Source organism: Tauraco erythrolophus, chromosome 2 (genome assembly GCF_009769465.1).
Source record: "Tauraco erythrolophus isolate bTauEry1 chromosome 2, bTauEry1.pri, whole genome shotgun sequence".
NCBI lineage: Eukaryota > Metazoa > Chordata > Aves > Musophagiformes > Musophagidae > Tauraco > Tauraco erythrolophus.
This window is the reverse complement of record NC_141466.1, coordinates 61,612,747-61,634,036: the sequence shown is the minus strand read 5'-3', so window position 1 is coordinate 61,634,036 and position 21,290 is coordinate 61,612,747. Positions and strand designations below refer to the sequence as shown.

General features: G+C 36.7%; 1 protein-coding gene across 4 annotated transcripts in view; it reads left to right on the top strand.

Annotated features, from left to right (window-relative positions):
• The window catches only part of WDR35 (WD repeat domain 35), a 51,253-nt gene that overhangs the window by 8,012 nt on the left and 21,951 nt on the right, over window positions 1-21,290 (top strand). For 2 of the 4 annotated variants that reach the window (XM_086631406.1, XM_086631404.1), the window contains exons 7-14: window positions 1,365-1,530; window positions 1,627-1,772; window positions 3,012-3,137; window positions 6,275-6,460; window positions 9,645-9,705; window positions 18,196-18,340; window positions 19,592-19,661; window positions 20,410-20,463. In XM_086631406.1, coding sequence (XP_086487532.1) covers window positions 1,365-1,530; window positions 1,627-1,772; window positions 3,012-3,137; window positions 6,275-6,460; window positions 9,645-9,705; window positions 18,196-18,340; window positions 19,592-19,661; window positions 20,410-20,463 — 954 coding nt within the window. Of the gene's footprint in view, window positions 1-1,364; window positions 1,531-1,626; window positions 1,773-3,011; window positions 3,138-6,274; window positions 6,461-7,050; window positions 7,084-9,644; window positions 9,706-18,195; window positions 18,341-19,591; window positions 19,662-20,409; window positions 20,464-21,290 lie in introns of all 4 variants that reach the window. The other 2 variants (XM_086631405.1, XM_086631407.1) reach the window with 2 other exon arrangements.

Below are 21,290 nucleotides of genomic sequence, written 5' to 3'. Positions count from 1 at the left end.
TAAAATGAAACTCATGTTAAAAGTACTAGCGTGCTTTTAGAATAAAGCAGTAGTTTATTTTTCTACTGCTCCTGTCATTCTTTATTGCATAAGGAATGTTACGTGCTTCAGAGAAAGACCTGATAATAAGTGGAAAAATGAAAGGAAGTAACTATAGTGTTGCTGCATTCCTACAACTTTGGTTTGCTTATTTATTTTTATCTACTAAATTTCGAGTATTGGAATATGACTGTGACAAAATGCTAAACAGAAGTAAAATGCCGACTTTGGAAAGAGCAATGTATTTGGAACCATGTTCTTGACTTTTAGATGCCTATTATAGTGAAATTTCTGCTCATTTACTTTCCTTCCCTAAGAAAGTATCTGTGACTGTTCCTGCTTCCTTTTCTTTAACTTCCCACTATACCTTTCTTTCTTCCTGCTGTGTGAGTCATGGTGTTTCTAGCATGTGCTGTAAATTACTGAAATTCTTTAAATACATTGTTGTCCATTTCCCTGTCCCCCTGGCTTAATCAACAATATGTGTGGTTGTGCTCCCTCTCTCTCTCTCCCCTCCTCCTTTCTGTAACTTCCCTGGTAGCCCTCCTCGAAGTGATCCAGGTGCACTCTTATCTTTCAGAAAAATCCCTTACCTGCGTTACCAGATGTACTGGGCTAATTCATAGAATCAGAGAATGGTTAGGGTTGGAAGAGACCTCAAAGATCATCTAGTTCCAACCCCCCTGCCATGGGCAGGGAAACCCTCCACTACATCAGGTTGCCCAAAGCTTCATCCAACCTGGCCTTGAACACTTCCAGGGATGGGGCATCTACAACTTCTCTGGGCAACCTGTTCCAGTACTTACAAAAGTAAACTTATCTTAATTGATGTTCTAATTTGACACATTTTTCCAATTTTTTTATATATTATTCAAGGGACTTTTATCAAGAAAAAATGGCAAAATGTTTCTTTTCAAAAAGAATCCTGTGACCAGGAATAGATTGATTTTTTTTTTTTTTCCGAAAGCTCCAGTGGGGTTCCTTGTGTGTTTATGTGGTTGTTTGTTTTTTTTTTTCTTCGTTTTTAATTTACTTTTCAAAGCATGAAAATGCCAACATTAAAATACTTACTTGTAGTTAAAATATCTTTTCATATGTCTGATCTGGCTTTGAATAAGGAAGTTTTTCAAACTCTTGAAATTTTGAGAATGTGAAAATTTTTCGTGAGACAAGCAAAAAATTTTGCATGAACACCTGGTCTTCTGCAAGGTATCACAGAATCACAATCACAGAATGTTAGGGATTGGAATATCAGTAGAGATATAAATTGTTCTTCTAAATAGCTGGTTGTATATGACTTTATATAATTAACCATTCTCATCTAGGTGAAAATGAAACCGAGTTGTTTGGTGAACTTAACTGGAGCATTCAGCATTGCTGGAATACATTGGTACCATGGTGCAGAAGGCTACGTTGAACCCGATTGTCCTTGTCTTGCTGTCTGTTACGACAATGGAAGATGCCAGATAATGAGAGATGAGAATGACCACAGTAGGTACAAAATGTAGGGTGATAATTACTGAGCTACTCTTGACTCAAAATGTCTACTCGTGTTTATATTCTTAATGTTTATTTCTTAAAAACTAGATCCTATTTTGATTGACACTGGTATGAACGTAGTATGTATTCAGTGGAACCACTGTGGAAGCGTATTGGCGGTGGCAGGCTCCCTAAAAGCAACTTCTCAAGATAAAGAAGTAAACATTGTGCAGTTCTATACTCCATTTGGTGAGGTAAAAATATTTAAAATACTTATATAACTTGAATGTTTTTGTGGGTTGTTTTTTTTTTTAATCTTAGTATGTTTTGTCTGTGTGGTCATTACTGGTGGAATTTGGATGCCAAAATGTAGATGTTGTGTGTTTAATGTGGTCTAAGATATCTAGGATATCCACCTGAATCTGGAAAGACAACATAGGACCAGGTACCCTTTCAGAACAGCAAGTTAGTGGCCAGCATGAAAATCTGAGGGCATCTCAAAACACTAAATGATGGGGTATGTATAGTGTCTGACTTTGAACACCTAACCCAGGTACCTGAGTTCAGACTATAGTGGGTAAGCGGTTTGGAACACTTAGGCAGCAGTTGAGATGCTGACTTAACATGTATCAAATCTGGAAGTACTTGTCTTTGTCCACTGAGCTGTGTAAAAGACCCTGGCATCTCTAGATTAGGAGTTTAAAATACAACAGTGAGTGCTCCCCTCTGCTTTTATGGAATAAATAAAACTGAGAAAAACGTCATCTGATATCAATACAAGCATGGCTCAAACCTCAGAAAAGGTAAACTGTTTCTAAACTGCATGTGTCTGTTGGAGGTATTGTTTTGTAAATGATTTTTGTACTTCCTGTCTTTTTTTATAAGACGGTAAGTGTTCAATAGTTGAGAGGCAATTTTCCTATGTATTTTTGTTCATGGTGCTACTCTTGCCTTGCAAGGTAATTTCAGGTAATTTCACTTTCCCTCTTAGTAATATATCTGGAAATCAGTAAGTTAGTGTTAGGTATCAGAGTGTGAGGAAGTTTGTCCCTTGTACAGAGGAAGTACTCATCAGCCCTGAGGGTAACTGTGGTAGGGATACAGCTGTGAGCCGTGCTGTGAAAGGGATTAAGATCCACCATCATCTGTAGGGGTTATCATCTGAAATTATAGAGGTGATTCAAATTACCAACAAAAGGAAAAAATGGTCATACTGTCATTCGCCATGTATTACTCCTTTTTGTAAGCTTGAACTTTCGCTGAGTCCTGTTTTTTCTCTCTGACAAAATGCGAATTGAGGCAAAAGAACACTTTATGGTAATGCATGTTAAATATCTCGCTCTTTGTATTTGTATTGTTATTTGAGAGTCATTATGGGGTACTGTAAAGAACATGTACGTTTAGTTTTCATCAACTATCAAAACTGTCGTTTATATATTTGAGTGTGTTTTTTCCTATGATAAATTCAGAATCTTTTTCTTGTTTTAAACAAGCATTTGCGCACACTGAAAGTCCCTGGCAAACAGATATCTGCCTTGTCTTGGGAGGGAAGCGGATTGAAAATTGCATTAGCTGTTGATTCTTACATATATTTTGCAAACATTCGTCCAGATTACAAGGTATTTCGTAATGTGGCGCTTAACCGTATTAAAGAGTTTCCTGTTATTTATTCTCTTTCTGAATGGGTTTAAAAAGTAGCTTTCTCGAATATGTAAGTCAATGCTTAATTTATAATTACTGCTTGATCCACTTTACTCACTTGAAGTTTTAGTGGAATGTGTCTGTCTTCGTGGTGGAATGGCTTAGCCATTGTTTTTATAATTAATTTGTGATTTTATTTTCATAATAAGGAAATGTATGCTTTGCTAATACTAACAGAATTGGGCACGATTCTAAATTTGGTAGTAATTGAGGCTGTCGTGTAGGTAAGGCTCCTGTGTCTTCATTGCTGTTTGGTTAAACTGATTAGACTAAGGGATACAATGGAATTGTTTGAGCCCTACTTTTATTGTCATTTTTTTGGTATTGAATTATTAGTTTGAATCAGGAGAATTGCGTGGAAACCTAAACAGTAGAAGTGAATGCAACCTAACAGGCATTCTTCCTGCTTGTATTTCAATTCTCAATATATTTTTTTACAAGTGTGTATTCAGCTGATTTTAAATATATATATAATTTAAATATAATATATATTTTTAAAACTACCATATGGGTTTTTTGGTTGGTTCGTTTTAAAGAGTTAGGACTATTTCGCTTAAATTTACAATTTAACAAAAAAATGGTAATTACTGTCCAGTATATAGTATTGTATACCTTTTTTTTCCAGCATAGGATGTGTTCTTTAATCATCAGTGTGTAACCACTGTGATTAAAGGGAGAGAGAGTGTAATGTGAGGAACATACTGCAGCTATACTGAAACATATTGTTCCAGTTGGTTGTGAAAAATCATTGGTCAGGGAGTTGTAAACATAAGTCTGCTAGGAAGCAATCTCAAATGGTTTGTTGTAAATCTGCTGGAAAAGACTTTGGAAATTTGAGCTGGAAATTAGTCTTGCAGGAAAGCTACCTAATGTTTATTCTGGGAAATGTGGAACAGCTGGAACACAAGCCTATTGCTTTTTCTTAAACTCATCAGTATCTATGAGACCATGTGTTTTTCAAGATCTGGCACGGTTTGCACATTAATATTTTGAAACCTTTGTTTTAGAAACTGCATGTGTAAGCTCTCTTTTTGTCTTTTTTTTTTTTTTTTCTCTTTTGCATATTTAAACTGGAAAAAAGATGTGCTCAAATTAATTTATTTCTGCAGCAAATAAACTCTTAACCTCTTAGTAGTATACTCAATTTCAATGTTAAATATTTTTATGGTGAATGATATGTATTGTCCTTCAGTAAATAATACACATTACTGCCGCTAAGTTCTTTCTGATTATATTAGCAACTCCCTTTTAGGAACTAGATATGCTAAAAGGTGACAGTCATTAAAGGGTAGTAATTCAAAGCTGTCATTAACTTAGACTGGATTGGAGTTAATGACCTGGAGATGAAGTGTTAGTATCACATTGCCAATCTACTAAATAATCCAGTTTCCTGTATTTTTCAAGTATTACCGTAATAAGGGGGTTCTAAATTAATATGACAGATCTAGTTAGATTTCTGCTGGTGTATATTACTTTGTTCAAATCTATGTTGGATTTCACTTTACATCCTCATCATCCAGCATTCTGGGGTCCTTTGCCACTTCTTGAAATCAGTTTTAGGTTTGACAATCATGATATACAGTTTACTGACTTGTTACCTCATAACTTTCCTTTCATTAAATTTTAAATAGTCAGAATAGCCTAAGTTCCAGTTTGCCTCTCTGGGAAGGATCCTGTGGGTAGTGCTCTCCGTTCTCAAAACTACCTTTATTTCAATCCTTTTATTTTTCTTCCTGTAAGAAAGAAGCTTGATTTTCTTGAAAATCCAAGTAGGTCATATCCGTTGGGTAATCTTCATTCACATACCTGCTGCCTCTCTGAAAGATAATAAATAATAATAAAAGAATGAGGTATAACTTCCACGGCTAAAAACGTGACTGTCCAGTGTATAGTATTTATCCATATCCATCTTATTCCATTATGTATTATATTTGTGGGATTTTTTTTTTTAATATTTATTTTTTTACATCTCTACCTTGTGTGAAAGCAGGGTTTACTGATTTGTGATTCCCAGAATTGTAACGCTTTTTACATCTGCCCACTCCTGTTCCTCTGGCTGTTCTCTACAGCATTGTGTTTGAATTCCTGTAGGAGTCTACTCGAGGGTTCTGACAATTTATTACCATTCAGTTTATAGATCTACTCTAAAAGTTCTTTGGTCCGATACTTTAGTTTACAGGGAATGAAACTGAGACAATGGAGTGTGGGAACCCTTCTGGCCAGCTCACTAACAAGCTTTCTCCTCTCTATCTAGTAAATGGTGGTGCAGAGAATTCTATTAGTTTTTCTACAATTGCATCATCATCCTTAAGTGGTTTGCTTTTTATCTTGTTTATTTGTTAGCTTCACTACCTGAAGATTTTTTCCACCAGGTATTTTCTGATCCTGCTGTGTTATAAAGAGTTTTTATTATTAATTCCTCTAACTTAAATCAGTTGAATACAATAAAATACAGTGTTTGGATATTCCATTTCTTCTTTTGCCTTTTTGCCCTTTCTCCTACTTGTTACGTGAATAATTATAGTCTTCTGGGAGGAAGGGAGGGTTTTTCTCATGTTACTGATATGGAAGAGGTGGCATGAGTTATTATAGTGCTCTAATATAATTGCTTATTTTTGTCTGCTTCAGGAATTGCACTGCTTGAGGTGTTTATTATATCTTCCTTGGGAAATGAGCTCTGGGTTTCCAAATCAATAGTCATAGAGCAAGCATTTTCATGGCAAAAACCATCATCACAGTGGGTATTTCTGTGTACCCACTGAACAAGGAAGAAACAAGGGGAAGTGAGATCTTTGTCACATTTTGAGGTTGATCCTCCAATTCTGATTGCGATAGGCTATTCTGTGTGATGGGAATGCTTCTTTCAGTTTAATATTACACAAATAACTTATTACTGGAGCTGTGTTCGCATGCTTCTAATAAATCAGTTAATCATTGACAGATAAAGAATATTGAATAGTGATTGTGTACGTGAAATAAACTTGTAGCTATAAACAATTTTATTATTGAATTCTTATGATTTCTGATAGGTTTTATCAAAATTCTCTCTTGGCAGTGGGGTTACTGCTGCAATACAGTTGTTTATGCGTATACCCGACCCGATCGTCCAGAATACTGTGTAGTCTTTTGGGACACAAAAAACAATGAGAAGTATGTGAAATATGTCAAGAGCTTGATTTCCATAACAACTTATGGAGACTTCTGTGTATTAGCAACTAAAGCAGATGAAAATCAACCTCAGGTAAAGTCTTTTCACTTGAAACACTCTGTTCTGCATGTCAGTGCTTTACAGCCAGAATAAGATGAAATATTAAATTCTGAATCTGTCTTGGAGTGTGTCGTTCAGTTTTCATTTGACAGAATGGCACTTGAATGGACTCTGTTTAAAAACAAAGAACTCCAACAAACAACAAAGTAGTAGCAGAAATGTGCAGAACCGATTAACTGCCTCTATATTTTTAACTCCTTGTAGCCATTAGTAACTTAATGCAAACGGCAGCCTTCCATATTAATGTTTCTTTAGAAATATTTAGAACAGTTCTCCGAAGAAAAAAACTAAAAACAGGAGAGCATAAGAATGGTAACAAATATTTAATCAGTCAGAAGTGTTAAAAAAAGGGGAATTTTTTAGGTGATATAAATCATGTGTTACTACAAACTGCTCTGTTTATTTGTTTATTTTTTATGTTAAATGTTGTGACAAATTATAATGATAAATGTATCCATTGGTTAATGTGTATTCAGTTAGCGTGATGCTAACTGTTACATGGTTTTTCTTACTGCGTTCACTTCTGAATTATTTTCTATATGACTTGTATATTGCTTACAAAGGAGGAGCACGAGATGGAGTCAATTGGTGCAACGGTAAAAAAAATACTTTAGTGCTACTTTGCTTGATTGTGCAGTAAGTAGTGTACTGTTGTATGGATTGAAAATATGATATACATGGTCAAAACCATTTGATGAAATTGAGTGCAATAAAATGAGGTTCTTCTGGGTTGCATTTTTAAAATAAGAAACAAACAGTGGAGGGACTTACACTAACTTTTTTGAGCATAAATAAGAGATTTTATTTTAGCATCTGAAAATTACAGATAATAAGCATCTTTCAGTTCTTTCGAAATGGCTCCAGTGGGAGGGGACAGCTTTTAGGAAATGAAGTGAACAAGCTTATCCTTTGAGGGCCAGTTTAATAGAGTTGCTTTCTGAAAAACAGATTTGTTTTTCAGTAGATTTCAGTCATTAGAATTGTGATTTCAAGATGACAAAATGTACAGCAATAGCTGATGGGGCAAAAAAGACTAATTTCAGCAGGAAGTGTTTAAAGGTATTGCAAGAGGATGTGAACCTCAGTAAGTTATGAAGAATTTAGTGTTGATACCCGTAGCAAGGTTTGAGCTCTCTGCTTTGATCAAATGGGACAATGCAAACTCCCTGCTTCTGGCACCACCCTGTGTAGCTCGTGCAGCCTCTGTGTTGGGTACTGTTACTGCATCACCCCTTGGCAGCCTCTGATCTACTCACTTAGAGTCTCAGAAATAAGTAAAAAGAGCATAAAAGAGAAATTGATTAAAGAGTGAATGTCTAGATAATTTACCAGAGAAGAATTAATATAAACATAACGGAAACAAACAATAAATGGTTTAAAAAGCCAGGTGTGGTTTCCTACAGAGATGGAGGCTCAACCTACTTTTTGGAAAGAGAAATTTGAGAATGCTAGTGGAAAATTTAACTCATGAACGAAGAAATAAAAATACTATTTTTGTAAGGTTTATTGGCAGAATCAGAAAAATAAATTATTTATTGAAAAGAAATCTTAGTTCAGATCTTTTTCTTTGAAAGAATGAAGTTCCTACAGTAGCTGAAAACCTAAATTCTGCCATTCTCATGTGATTAAACTGACAGATTGATAGTTTATTAAAGGAGTAAGCTGTACAGTTGCTGTAGTCTGCTGCCACAAATACATTAATTGTTCAGGAAACGGAAAGAGCTATGAAGAACTAATTATCTTCCATTTCCTGGAGAGTCAGGATTACAACTCTTAGGTGGTGTTTTGGCAGCTTTTTTTTTTTTTCCATCTAAAGACTTTACAGTAAAAGTTGCTACTTAATTTCCACACTTCTCATTGTAGACATTCTTATTTCCCTGTGCTATCATCCTAAAGCTGTTTAATCCTTGATTTACACCTGGAAAAATAAATACACCAGTAACAACAATGAAGAATTGGTGTCTAGGTCGATTTTTATTTATTTGCATCTTCCTGAGTTTAAGAGACCAACCTGAGGTGTCTGAGCTATCAAAGCCTTCCTGAGCAGGATTACAAGAGGGGCAGAACTAACAGAACTCATCAGTTTTGTGGTATCTGTGATACTGCAGGGCGGAGGGATAGCCTTATTCACAATTCTCCCCACATTGCAGCCCTCTTGGAGGTTTGAGATGATCAAGGTCTGCAAAGGATGGAACAAGGGTCCTGACTTCTGGTTGCTAGCAAGGGCATCTGATGCAGTTTATCAGATGATCCTTTGCATGAACAACGAGGAGAGAGTTGAGTTACTGAGAAGTTGAAGTTAGGGCCACGAAGATGATCCAAAGGCTGGAGCACCTCTCCTATGAAGACAGGCTGAGAGAGTTGGGGCTGTTCAGCCTGGAGAAGAGAAGGCTCCAGGGTGATCTTATCGCAGCCTCCAGTACTTAAAGAGGGCCTACAGGAAAGCTGGAGAGGGGCTTTTTACAAGGGTGTGTAGTGATAGGACGAGGGGCAATGGCTTTAAACTCAAAGAGGGGAGATTTAGATTAGATCTAAGGAAGAAATTTTTCACTCAGAGGGTGATGAGGCAGTGGAACAGGTTGCCCAGAGAAGTTGTGGATGCCCCATCCCTGGAAGTGTTCAAGGCCAGGTTGGATGATGCTTTGGGCAACCTGGTGTAGTGGAGGGTTTCCCTGCCCATGGCAGGGAGGTTGGACCTAGATGATCTTTGAGGTCCCTTCCAACCCAAACCATTCTATGATTCTATAAGTCACTGGTGTATCATTCCAGTAAATAATGGCAGTACAGTGTGTGGCCCACAGAGCAAGGGGTGAGACACTGGCTGTCTTGCCTGCATGTTATCTGTGGATCCTGCTGATGGTATGTCCTACGTACTGTATTTTGTCTGGTAGAGTTGCTCTTTCGCTTAAATCAGCTGGTCATGTTCCTGTTTTGTGCTTGGCTTCATTTATAGTGCTAATTGGCAAATATCTCATTACTCTCGTGCTTATGCTACTTTATAGTTACTGTAGTCATGGTCCCTCTGTTTCCTGTTGTTGATTAATATCATATTGTGTGAAATGTGGGTTATGAGATACACCTTCATAGAAAACTTTGTACAGCTTACTAATTTACAAAAAATGTGGTAGTAATGATGCTTGCTTTTATTTCCACACAGTACGTGCTGGTTCTCTGCAATTCTATTGGCACTCCCTTGGACCCAAAATATATCGATATTGGTAAGCAACTTGCAATAGTCTCATTCTGTTTGTTTTTTTTTTTCTAGTCTTTATAATTAATTTCTTATTCAAGTCTATTGTTCAATGAAGCAATCACTGTGTGGTAACACTGCTTGCATCCAGATGTTGTGACCTTCCATTCTAGACATGGTTGTAACTATGATTTTGTATTGGCTTCTTGCTTCTGCTTGCACTCTCCCTAAATGTAATACACGTGTAATCAGGGCTTCTCATGTTGTGAACTGTAATTTGTGTTGGAAATGACCTATTAATTACTCTGTTAGTAAAAACAGTGGCTTATAAAACCTGTCCTATTCCTTGTAAAAATTGACTAGATTTAAAGTGATTCTTCCAGTTGATACAAAGTATTTACAATAGAATTTAAAAATATTGTTACTTTTTTTTTTTAATGGATGTTCTTGGTGATTCAGATTTTCCTTCACAACAGTGGTAATTCAATTAATTTTTAAGAAAATGTACTTTTTTTGAAGAGGGTCCAGTTTCTCAGAGCAATTGAAATATTTGGTATGGACTTTTGTTTAAAAATAACATGTTGCTGCTTCTCAGGTATCTTAAAGATCTCTTTCTTGTATTTCAGTGTTGATAATATCTTTTCCTTATCATCTCTCACACAATTGTTTTATCTAAATAGTTTCAGATTATAAATAAAAAATCAAATTAAAAAAATTAGTGGATTATAACAAATGTACAAAAATACCCTCAAATCCTAAATAGATCTGAATTCCGGGCTTTCTCTAATGCTTGTTTGCTGCAGGCGTGGTACAGAACATTGCCGAGTAACTGCAAACCACTGTTTTCTGGGAGCTTTGCTAGAGATTAAAGATCATTGATTTTTTTCCTCCAAACAGATGAGGGAAGTGTGGACAAACTGACAAATTAATCACCTTTTTGATTAATTAATCTGCTTTGTTGTGATTTTTGGTTTATTTTTGATTTGTTATCCAAATAGATCTGAATTTGGATTCGGAATAGACACTGTGAACCCAGTTTGCAGTTTTCTTTTTGAAGCTTGATTCTTGGACTAACTCTTCTGTTTTGTTGAAATGCTAAATCATTTGTAATGAAGTTCTAGCAAAAATATTCATTTGTTTTTGAATGAGATAAGAGAGTATACCAAAAGAATAGAAATAGTTGAGATCATAAAGATGATTATTCTCTTCAACCAGTGGTACTAAACAGTCGTATTTTTTGTTATATATTAACGAGGTTTGTAAGTGTCATTTTCTAACATTCTTCAGTTTTTCAGTGATAGCAGGAGGAAATCTGCTGCGAGTCAGATATATATTGTGAAATACATGCCCTATATTGTAGTTCATAATTAAAATGGAGAGTATCCTGCCCTGATGAATGAGTCTGACTTCTTTGTCCTCTGGAATGTGTATGCAATACTGTGATACTTTTTATTCTTATAATTTCTGTTTATGTTAACTTGATGCCCTCTTGCCACCTTTTACAATAGGGGTGGCATATCAGAATCTTAAGGAATAAAGTGCCCAGGAAATTCACTACCAAGAATTTTACAATGGATGATGGAGGGGGGAAAAAAAAAACAACAACAAAACTGACCACTGAAGTAAGATGATGTGGTGGGTGGTAGTGATGTGGGTGGAGTGTCTGTTGTGTTCCCCATGTCCCGTCCCCTCTCCTGATCAGATGTCTACATTATACATGCCTACTAGTCTCCTGGACTTAGTTGACAGGTGGGATTTGGGCTGTGGGAGGAGGATTTGGGGGACTTGTAGGGAGTAGTTCATCTCATTTCTACAGTTGACATCTAAAATAAGTTTGGTGAATCATTCCTGAAAGGAGTCTTTTTGCTCTCCATTGGGTACAAAGAAGCCCAGGGCAACCAGCTCGTTTCTGTCAGAGATGTCTAAAATTAGGTGAGAAGAATCCCACTCATATGGTCAAAATTAGCTTTGCATGTACACCTCTAACTCTGCATTTGAACTTTTTTCTTTGCATTTTTCTAGTGTTCTGTTTATGTCAGCTTTCTAAATCTATGTGTGATGGTTTTATTTATTTACATTATAAACAAAGGTATCAGTTTCTTTATGATCTCCTCATTATGACCTCTCTCCTACAGCTGTCTGTACACAAGAAAAGAATCTTCTCTAGTGACTGAAAACAGTTAGAGAGAAGTGCTATTTAATTGAAAAATGCTGTTGTTGTTCCAACTGTATTTGAATTGTGCTGAAGAGATGAAACAATCTGGAAAAAGCTTCTCTTGTTCCTTCAGCTTAACTGAGCTTTCTGCAGTCTGCTTCTATTCCCTCCAGTGTCAGAGGATCGGCTTATTGCGTAGATTTACAATGCTCTTTCCTAGTGTCAGTTCATTTGTAAAAATGCTAGGCATTAGAGCCTTCAGCCTCGTAGACGGGCAAATACTTGAGGTTAGGAGTATTTGCATTTCTGAGTCCTGAAAAATTTCTGTAGTCTCAGTAGTTCAAACATAACAAGCAAGTCTTTCACTGCTGTATAGTAAACACAGCCAAAGATTCAGCCTTTTTTTTTTACCATAGGCATCCCATAAAACTCCTTCAAAGTTAGCCCACCAAACTTACAGAAGGGATTGAAAATGGAAGTGAAAAGCAAATGCCTACAAATGCAACACTTTTGGAACACATCGTGCTAGTTTTATCATAATTGCTTTCCTTTTTTCTAACTTTTGAAGATACAACTTTGTAGAATGTCTTGAAGTATTTATAACGTAAGGTCAGTTTGTGCGAGGTGTAGACACTTGGACACAGTCAAGGTCTTAATATACAGTATGTCATGCTGTTTATCACAGTTGGAGCTTCTTGGCAGTAGAAAGTATAATTGTTCCAGTTTGACAGGGTGCTGAACTTCAGCAGCTGGCTGGCCTTGCTGATGTCAATAGAGAGAGAAGACCTTGTAAACCCTTAAAGGCAGAAGACCTTTCTTTAAGTTCTTTTAAGATTCCAGTTGGTGCATCATTTCTAACAAAATCATTATCCTTTTATCCTGTTTATAAATGAAAAAAATCAGCTTTAAATCAATTATCAAGTAAGAGTAATCGTTAATAGTTTAAGATATAAGCAGTACAAAAGTAAAATTAACATATCTCTTACTCAAGGTACTTGGAGGGGTGTTACTGACTTATGAAAAATATATTATCTGTCTGTGAAATTATTTTTCGTGCTCTTCTTTCTACCAAAACAGTTCTTCAGGCTATTCTCTTTTAGTGAACTGACAGATTGTTGCAGTGAGTTCTGTCCAGAAAACAAGTTGCTTAGGTAATTTTTGTTTTGAACTCTTGTTCTTGTTTCAGACTTCTAAATACCATCTTTCAGAGTAGTTTAAAAACACTTAGGTTGTTACTTTATTTGATTTTCCTAAATGCTTACAAAAAATACCTTCTTGTATAGTAGGATGTTCTTCAACAGACCCCTTGGTACCTGTGTGTTCCTGCCTATTCTTAAGTGGGTGCTCTTCACTGCCATGATTCTAAACTATATTTTTTGACTGACTGTAATTACTGCAAATTGAACACACAATATCTTTGTTTTTTACCAGACTGCCCCTTGTTGGAATAGCAGTCACCTGGCACTCTACTGAGCGTAAAGGTTTTACTCCTCCTTGAGACTTTGGTGCCCTGCTGGTCTCTTGGGCTTTAGCCTGGTATAAAATTGATAGTGGAGAAAAAAGGCTGCTAATCTAGGGATGCTAAGTAGCTGACAGAGCAGTGGAATAATGCATCTGAGAGCATGTATTAAGGCACAATTTGTATGAATTGTCAATTTATAACATTTTATAAGATTGTTTCAACAAAGTGTTGTTAATTCCTAATGGCAATGTAATTGTGAGGGTGCATAACGTTTGAGTCACCCCCAGGAGATGCAAATCTTATGTTGTTGGGCTCTAAGCCAATAGCTCAAGAAGGGCTCAAATGAAAAGTGCTTATTCCCTTTATTCTGTTGTATTTTTAATTGTGTCATTAGCTTTCTAATGCTTGCCTCTGCAAACGATGGCGAAACAGGATTAATCAGTCATTATCTGGTGAAAGGGCATCACTTTAACTTTCTTTAGACATTCATGGATGGTTACACCTTAAAGCTCTTCCTCATGTCACTCTTTTGTTTTGCCCAAAGGCATTTTTCTTCCTGTGCTTCCTGTGCATTGTTTTTAGAGTCCTTCACAATAGCTAGTGTCTGCTAGCCCATAAATTAGTCTTTTCTCCATTGTCTAGCATGATTATGTTCCATCTAACAAAGGTACAAAAATTAACCAACAGAGTTTCTCCTGTGCTTGTTTCACAGGCTCACAGGCTTTCTGTCGAAGTCCTTTCATGAATAACTAAATATAAACTACAGAAGGTTAAATATCTTGTTATATAATATCTTTTTAATGGAAACACAACAGATGGTATCTGCTAAGAAAATGTCACTCAGGCTGGATTGTATCATCTTCTTAGATGAGCTTAGGAGCACTGACATAGTGGAGTGTTGAGTTGTCTTTCACATGTGTGTTAGCACCCAGTGAAATGAATACAGCAGCCTGATCAACATACAGGTGGGTTAAAGGCAGAGTGCTGGAGTCGTGCCTGGGTGTCTCGCCTCCCTCCTGGATGCGTTAACAAGGATGACTGAACTACATGTGAAACAGCACTTGAATTGCTGTTACTTAAAGTTGACCATTTTAAAGTAAACTGTAACCGATTTTTAGTATTTTTTCGTGTTCTGTAAACTGTGGCCATTCATGAGTTGTTCCATGTGCGGTTCTGTTGTCCCTCCTGCTTTCTGATGCTTTCTTCTATTTATGAGCTAACACTTCTAGAGACATTTGAATCAAGCTCTAAAATTAGGCAGATGTTATTGATCAGACTAAATTTGACCCAGTTTCTCAGGAACAGTCTGTAACAGGCTTGTGTGAAAACAGCAGTTCAGTCCTGTGTCTGTCTGTCAGATTGCCTCCTTTCCATCAGATTTAGGTGGGATTACTTGTCTCTCTCCTGTTTGTATATCCTATTTCATTTACGAGAAACTGTCTTAGTTTGTTCGTGCAGCAAAGTAATACAGTCATGCATTAAGTTTGGTTTCCATCTACTATTTTTCAAAGAAGATTAGACATGAAAGCAGGCGTTCTATCTTTTTTTGAAGTGAGATGGAGCGAGTATGGATGAAATACAGACATCGCAGAAGGTTATTTGAGACTCCTGGATATCTAAGAAATAAAGTTTCTCTCCTTCAGGGAGGAGGTTTTATGAAAGAATAGTGAAGAGAAATGAGGTGAGAAGAGAAAGAAGGGCCAGAACAAACTTAAAGGGCAGTTGTTTCACATGTTGGCATTGTTTTGATGGAATGGCATGTTTAATCTTTTTCATAATTTGATCACTGAAAATTAAGGCACCTTTTTAAATGTTTTCTATACATATTTGCAAGGTCCGAAAATTAAGTATTAAGACATTGATACCAAAGTTAGATATCTGCAAAATCAGTGGGAAGAGCTAGACAATCTAAGAAGTCCACGTGTTTAGTATGGAAGGCTGTGCAGTGGAAATGCTGAGCAGAGGAGTGTCCAGATGTCTTGCCTCCTTCTGACTTAAGGTGCTTGCTTTTCTGTCTGCTTGACAGAGCTTGAATTCTTTGAAGGGCACTGATACCCAAGTGAGCAGCACTTGCTGCTAAAATCAGGGCCACTATATAAGATGATAATACTTCCCTACACTACAGGAAAACTAAGTTGCTAAACCAGCTGCCTAGAAAGAGGTTCCTGATCTTCCTCAGCCTGAAGGGATTTAAAGGAGCATCTTTCCTTTCCCAGGAAAAGGACAAATCCCATTCCTTCCTTCTCTGCCCCAGCAACAGCCCAAACTTGGAGTGGCTGAGGCATATTTTTCTCGTGTTGAATCTATGCTGTTATACAGCTAAAGAGGGAACTAAAACCTGGACGAGACCTACAACGAACATCTAGTCCAACTGCCTGACCACTCCAGGGCTGACCGAAAGTTAAGGCATGTTGTTAAGGGCATTGTCCAAATGCCCTTTAAACACTGACCGGCTTCAGGCACTGACCACCTCTCTAGGAAGCCTGTTCCAGTGTTTGACCACCGTCTTGGTAAAGAAATGTTTCCTAATGTCTAATCTAGACTTGAATTTCAGTTTCTTTTTCCACAGTTTTTCCTGTTAGTATTTTTTTTGTGTGTTTGCTTTTCAATGACTGCCTAGTATAAAATGCTAAAGCAATTTTAGAAAATAATCTTGTATGTTGTACTTTTATGTGATTGTTTAAGCTACGTAGGCAATTTTGTAAAAGCATCAGTTCCCACATAGATACTGCTCTTCCAGATGTGTGTTGTTTTTTTTTTTTATCAATCTGATCCTGATGATTGTGTCTGTGTGCTGTGTATCCCTCTCCTTCTGATTTCACATTTGGCTTAAATCCAATCATCATTTAGCCTACTGTTGCAAAGAAGGGAAGACCCTGCCCTCCATGCTGGCTGCTCATTCCTGGTTTGTGATTTAGCTCTTTAATGCAATTTAAACTAAGCTTTTATTTATTTAATTTTGAGGTCAGTTAGATGAATGAACTGATCCAACTTACTCTCTGGTCAAGCTAATGCTAGAGCTGATACAAAAGAAGTGGCAGGGAAATGTGTCAAGAGTTGGTGTGTGGTTTTTCTTTTTTTTGACAGCAACAATCAGTTTAAATCTGAGGCATGTTCATAAAATGCCTAATTGATTGTATTCCTCTGAATAAAGCACAGATGTGTTACCATCTTATTTCTGGGTCACAACAGAGCTTATGTGAATATTCTTCCCAGATTGGAGTACTTTGCGATGTGCACAAGTGAGTCAGTTTAGGCTCCAGGTGTTTGAACATTAACTAAGCTGAGTCTAAATATGAGGCTTAGTAGTAAAACTTTGTGATTTGAGCAAGAGGAAACCTTATTCCCTCTCAGGTCAGGAGATTCTCATATTTAATTTTTAAAGGATAAAAGTACTAATTGTTATGGCATGTACAGCTGCAAGTTAATAAAAGAACAAATTAAATACATAGAATTTATTGATACTGTTAATGAAACAGAGGAGACTGTATTCTTCAGTTGTGTGTGACTAATTATTGAAATTAATGTTTACAAGTATGTGAAGTACACTGAGTTGCATATAATGTAAACAACTGTACTGGTCACATGTTAAGCATCATCACTAAGCCTTCTTATCCAGTATTTACATTTATACTGAAAAGTATTCTACAGCCATCACATAGCTTATATAATCCTCTTGGTTTCAAAGAAATAAAATCTGTTCAACCAGTCTTCCCCGATCTGTCTCTGGCAGCACTGCTCTTTGTGGTAGGCTTATAGCTCCCTCCAGAGTTCTGTTCTGTGCTAAAATACAGAAAAAATTGTGACTCACTGTAAAAGAATCAGATTTCGTGCTCACAGCATATTAACTATATGACTCAGTGTTTCACTAACAGGCTGGGCTACACAATTCTTTTGAATTTGCCTGTTTTGTCTGGTAGCATACTGATTTACTTGAATCCCTCAATGTCTTCTAATTCTACATTTAATAGGTTTCTGCATTTTTCTATGTCTTTTTATGTGCATTCACTTGTTTTCAGAAAGATGAAACAGGTTTGTAACCAAAAAAAAAAAAGGCACCACAAGACAGTGTATCATAAAGAATAATGTAATGGTTTGAGTGCATATATATATATATTTATCTTTTTCCTTTGTTCACCAAACATTGACAGCAGGAATGAGATACTCAATTTATCCACATATTCTAAATGGACTTGGGGCTGAAGTAAAGAAAATACCCTGCCATCCTATACTGTGAACTTTGGATGCAATAAAGTAAACTAGGCACACACTTTGCTAAATATTTAATTGGCTGCCATGCAGGTAAAGAATTTTTAGTTAATAGCTGGGCCAAATAAGATATAAACAGCATTTCTAGGTCTTGTCTAACTCAAAATTTGTATTCGAATAATTAAAAATATGTCAGATATGGATGTGTTTTATAGATCTTGTTAGAGATTTGATATATTCCTGAACTGGTCATTAACCTGAAAATTTGTCTCTATGTATTTCATGTCTTCTGCATTAGCACATGGGAATTTGCTGAAATAATAGGAAGAAAAGTGTTAATTTTAAAATCAGAACTTGTAAAGAATTTCTCTGTTCTTCTGAATAAGGCCACAAGGCCCTAGTGAAATTCCTTAGCAATTAATGAAACCTGCTGCCAGGTTGTGTGTGATGTGGATTGTTTTTTGTTTGTTTGTTTGTTTTTGTTTTGGTTTGGTTTGGTTTTTTTTTTGTTTGGTTTGGGTTGGTTTGTTTTGGTTTTTTTTTTTTTGTTTGTTGTTTTTTTTTTTTTTTTTTTTTTTTTTTTTTTTAACCTATGGAGATACGATTTTATCCACCTGGGAAAAAATTTACAAATTGACATCCAGTCCAACACTTGCCGCTCTAATTTTACAACCATTTGGGTTTCATAACAGGGCCGCTGTTTGTCACAATGACCAAAACACATGTGATAGCAGCTTCAAAAGAAGCGTTTTACATCTGGCAGTATCGTGTGGCCAAGAAGCTCACAGCAATGGAAATTAATCAGGTAGCACGGACAAGAAAAGAAGGCAGGGAAAGGTTTGTCTTCAGGCTTTGTCATTTTTTCTTCCTTTGCATTGGTATCATTGATAAAGGTGGATTCTCCCATGCTTAAAATATGAACTTCTGTCTTCTCATTTTTCTACTCAGATTTGTTGAGTTACAGACCTGCAAGATTAAATACTAAAGAACAGTTTGTCATAACAAATGTGCGTTTGTTATCCAAATCTCTTAGACTTTTTGGATTAGATCCTGTTCAGTGTCTGCATTTGTTCGCTGCATGCTTCCCTTAGAGCTGTGTGTTTTGATGCTTTTTTCACCTTCCCCTTTTTCTCCTCCATACTCTTGGTTTCTGGGCAGCTGTATTCCCTCTGATAACTTCAACTGCTTCTTGTGTGTCAGTGGCTGTAAGGACATAGTCTGTCCAGCTAGTTCTGTTTTAAATACATTTGGGCCTGATTGTTATCTTTGACATCTAATCCTGTATGGACTTTTATTCTCTCAAACTAAACAAGCCAAAGTCAATATCATCTTGCCTCCAAAATATTTCTTTCCCAGGTGCTCAGTAGTGGCATTAACTTTTCCTGTCACCTCCACAAGCTTGGAACTTTGTTATGATTTTCTTTTGTATTATTTTACGTTTTTCTTCCATGTAGCATCTTTCTATAAATCTACCATCTCCTGTCACCATATATCCATAATAATGAGTAATTATTTGTACACAGTGTAATAACTCCCATTGTTCTAGCACCTGAACGTCCTAGCCTTGGACAAGATTGTAAATTTGACAGAAGTACAGAAAAAGTAAATACTTGTAATTCAGCATAAACTATGATTTTAGCATTCTAAAATCTTTCCTGGTGCTACTTTTTAAGGCACAAGTTATGATGAAGTATTAAATACAGTAATACATACATTTTGTGGATATGAAGGTGAGGCTCTTCATAAGTACGGAGAAGAGCCTGAGGAAATATGGAAGTGCATGTTTGAAGAGAGACAACTGGAGTGGTTGATGGTTTGCAGGAACTTCTTGTTGCAGAATGAAAGTTTATAGATCGTATGGGAATAGACCATCAGGATCTGTGAGACTGATAGGAAATACCATATCTTTATATCAATACTAAGCAGGGTTATCAAAGGGGATACTACTGGAACATAAGAACAGGCATAGCTTTTATTCTCTTTTCCAATTGCAATGGTTTCTTCTCCAAGGATTGAAGATACCTATATGCTACGAAAAATGATCCTTTCTTTGGACTCACTTTTTTTTCCTAACTTTTCTTTCTACAGGATTTATCATATTGATGACACCCCTTCAGGATCTGCAGATGGACACCTTGATTACAGCAGAGCTTTTGAAGTGAGTGATGTTTTTAATTAGTTTATTGTGGTGACACTGGTAGCTTGAAAGAGAAGTAGTTAGCATTGCTTTATTTATTTTCATAGATTTTCATTAGCAGAAGTGGTCAAACTTTCTTTTACTTCTGCCTTTTGTACGTAGGTGTTACTTTTCTTCCCTCTGATTAGTGCATTGTTACTGTGTCATTATGTATTACTCAAAATATACACCAAACTGTAGGGAACATACAAAAAGTATATTCTGGGGTCCAGTTTGTAGACATCTGCTGTCCTCTTGGTGAGAAGCAGCTCCCCTTGTTTCCACAAAATATAAGCTTGTTGAAACTAAATACTCTTGTAATCTTTTCTAGTATTTTTTGCCTTTTTCACTTTATGAGTATGTGTGTGCACGCGTGTTTGCTTTTGTACTTACCAATATACCTGAAATTAATCACGGGGCTCACAAGTCAGGGATGGTTGCTGCCTTGTGTTTTCTGTTGAACACCTGTTACATTTTGGGTTTCTTATTTTTCTCGAGGAGGGACAGGAGAAGAAAGGAAGCTGTTAATATTACTATTGTCATGATTCCCATAACAAAGGCTACTAATATCATAAACCATCCATTTACTGTGTACTGCTGAGGTTTGATAGCCCCTTATCATGTGGATACTTAGCAATATTCTTGTTTATTTAAATAAAACTTCTTTTTTTAGCACTGCATTTTTACTGTGGCATTAAAACTGATGGTGATATCGCTTGTATTCTTTCAGGGAACAAGAGATCCAATTTGTGCAATTACAGCATCTGATAAGATACTACTTGTGGTAAGTTACATGATTAAAATAACTCCTAATTGCCTCTTGTGCTTGTAGGCAGGAGATTCTTCTGCAGTGTGTTCATAAGCAGTCATAATTTCAAAGCATTTCTGAATTTAGAACTTACACAGATGAAATCTCTTTCCAAGCGTCCTCAAAGATAACTTAAACAGGTTCTTCCATTAACCTAGATTCTTTCTTTAGGAGAGCTAATTCACTAAGTGTTTACAATTTAAGTACAGACTAGTTACCTGAGTTAGTACTTATACGTAGGGTTTGATAAAGTCCAGGTGTCGTGGTTTTAGGCTGATCCAGCAACTAAAACTCACACAGTCTCTCCTTCTCCAGTAAAGTACAGAGGAGAGAGAAAAAAAAACAAAGGGACTGAGGGTTGAGGCAAGAACAGAGGGAGCACCCACCAACCATGGTCCTGGGCAAAACAGGCAGAGCTTTTCTCAAAGCAAAACAGTTTATTAATGATTACTTAGAAGGACAAAGGGAAACAAAAACCGATTACTTGAGAGGACAGAAAGAAACAAAACCAGATCTTAAAACCGACACCTTCCCCCCCCCACCCCTTCCTTTTCCTCCCGGCTCTACCTCCTCCCCCCAGCAGCACAGGGGGCAGGGACTGGGGGAGTGCAGGTCAGTTCATTCCGTGCTGTTACTGCTGCCTCTTTCTTAAAGGAGAAGGAGTCCTTACACCCTTTTCCCCTGCTCCAAGGGATCCCCTACCCACGAGGAAAAATCCACAAACTTCTCCAGCGTGAGTCCAGCCCACTGGAAACAATCCTTCCCCACAGATTGCTCCGGTGTGGGCTTTACCACAGTCTCGG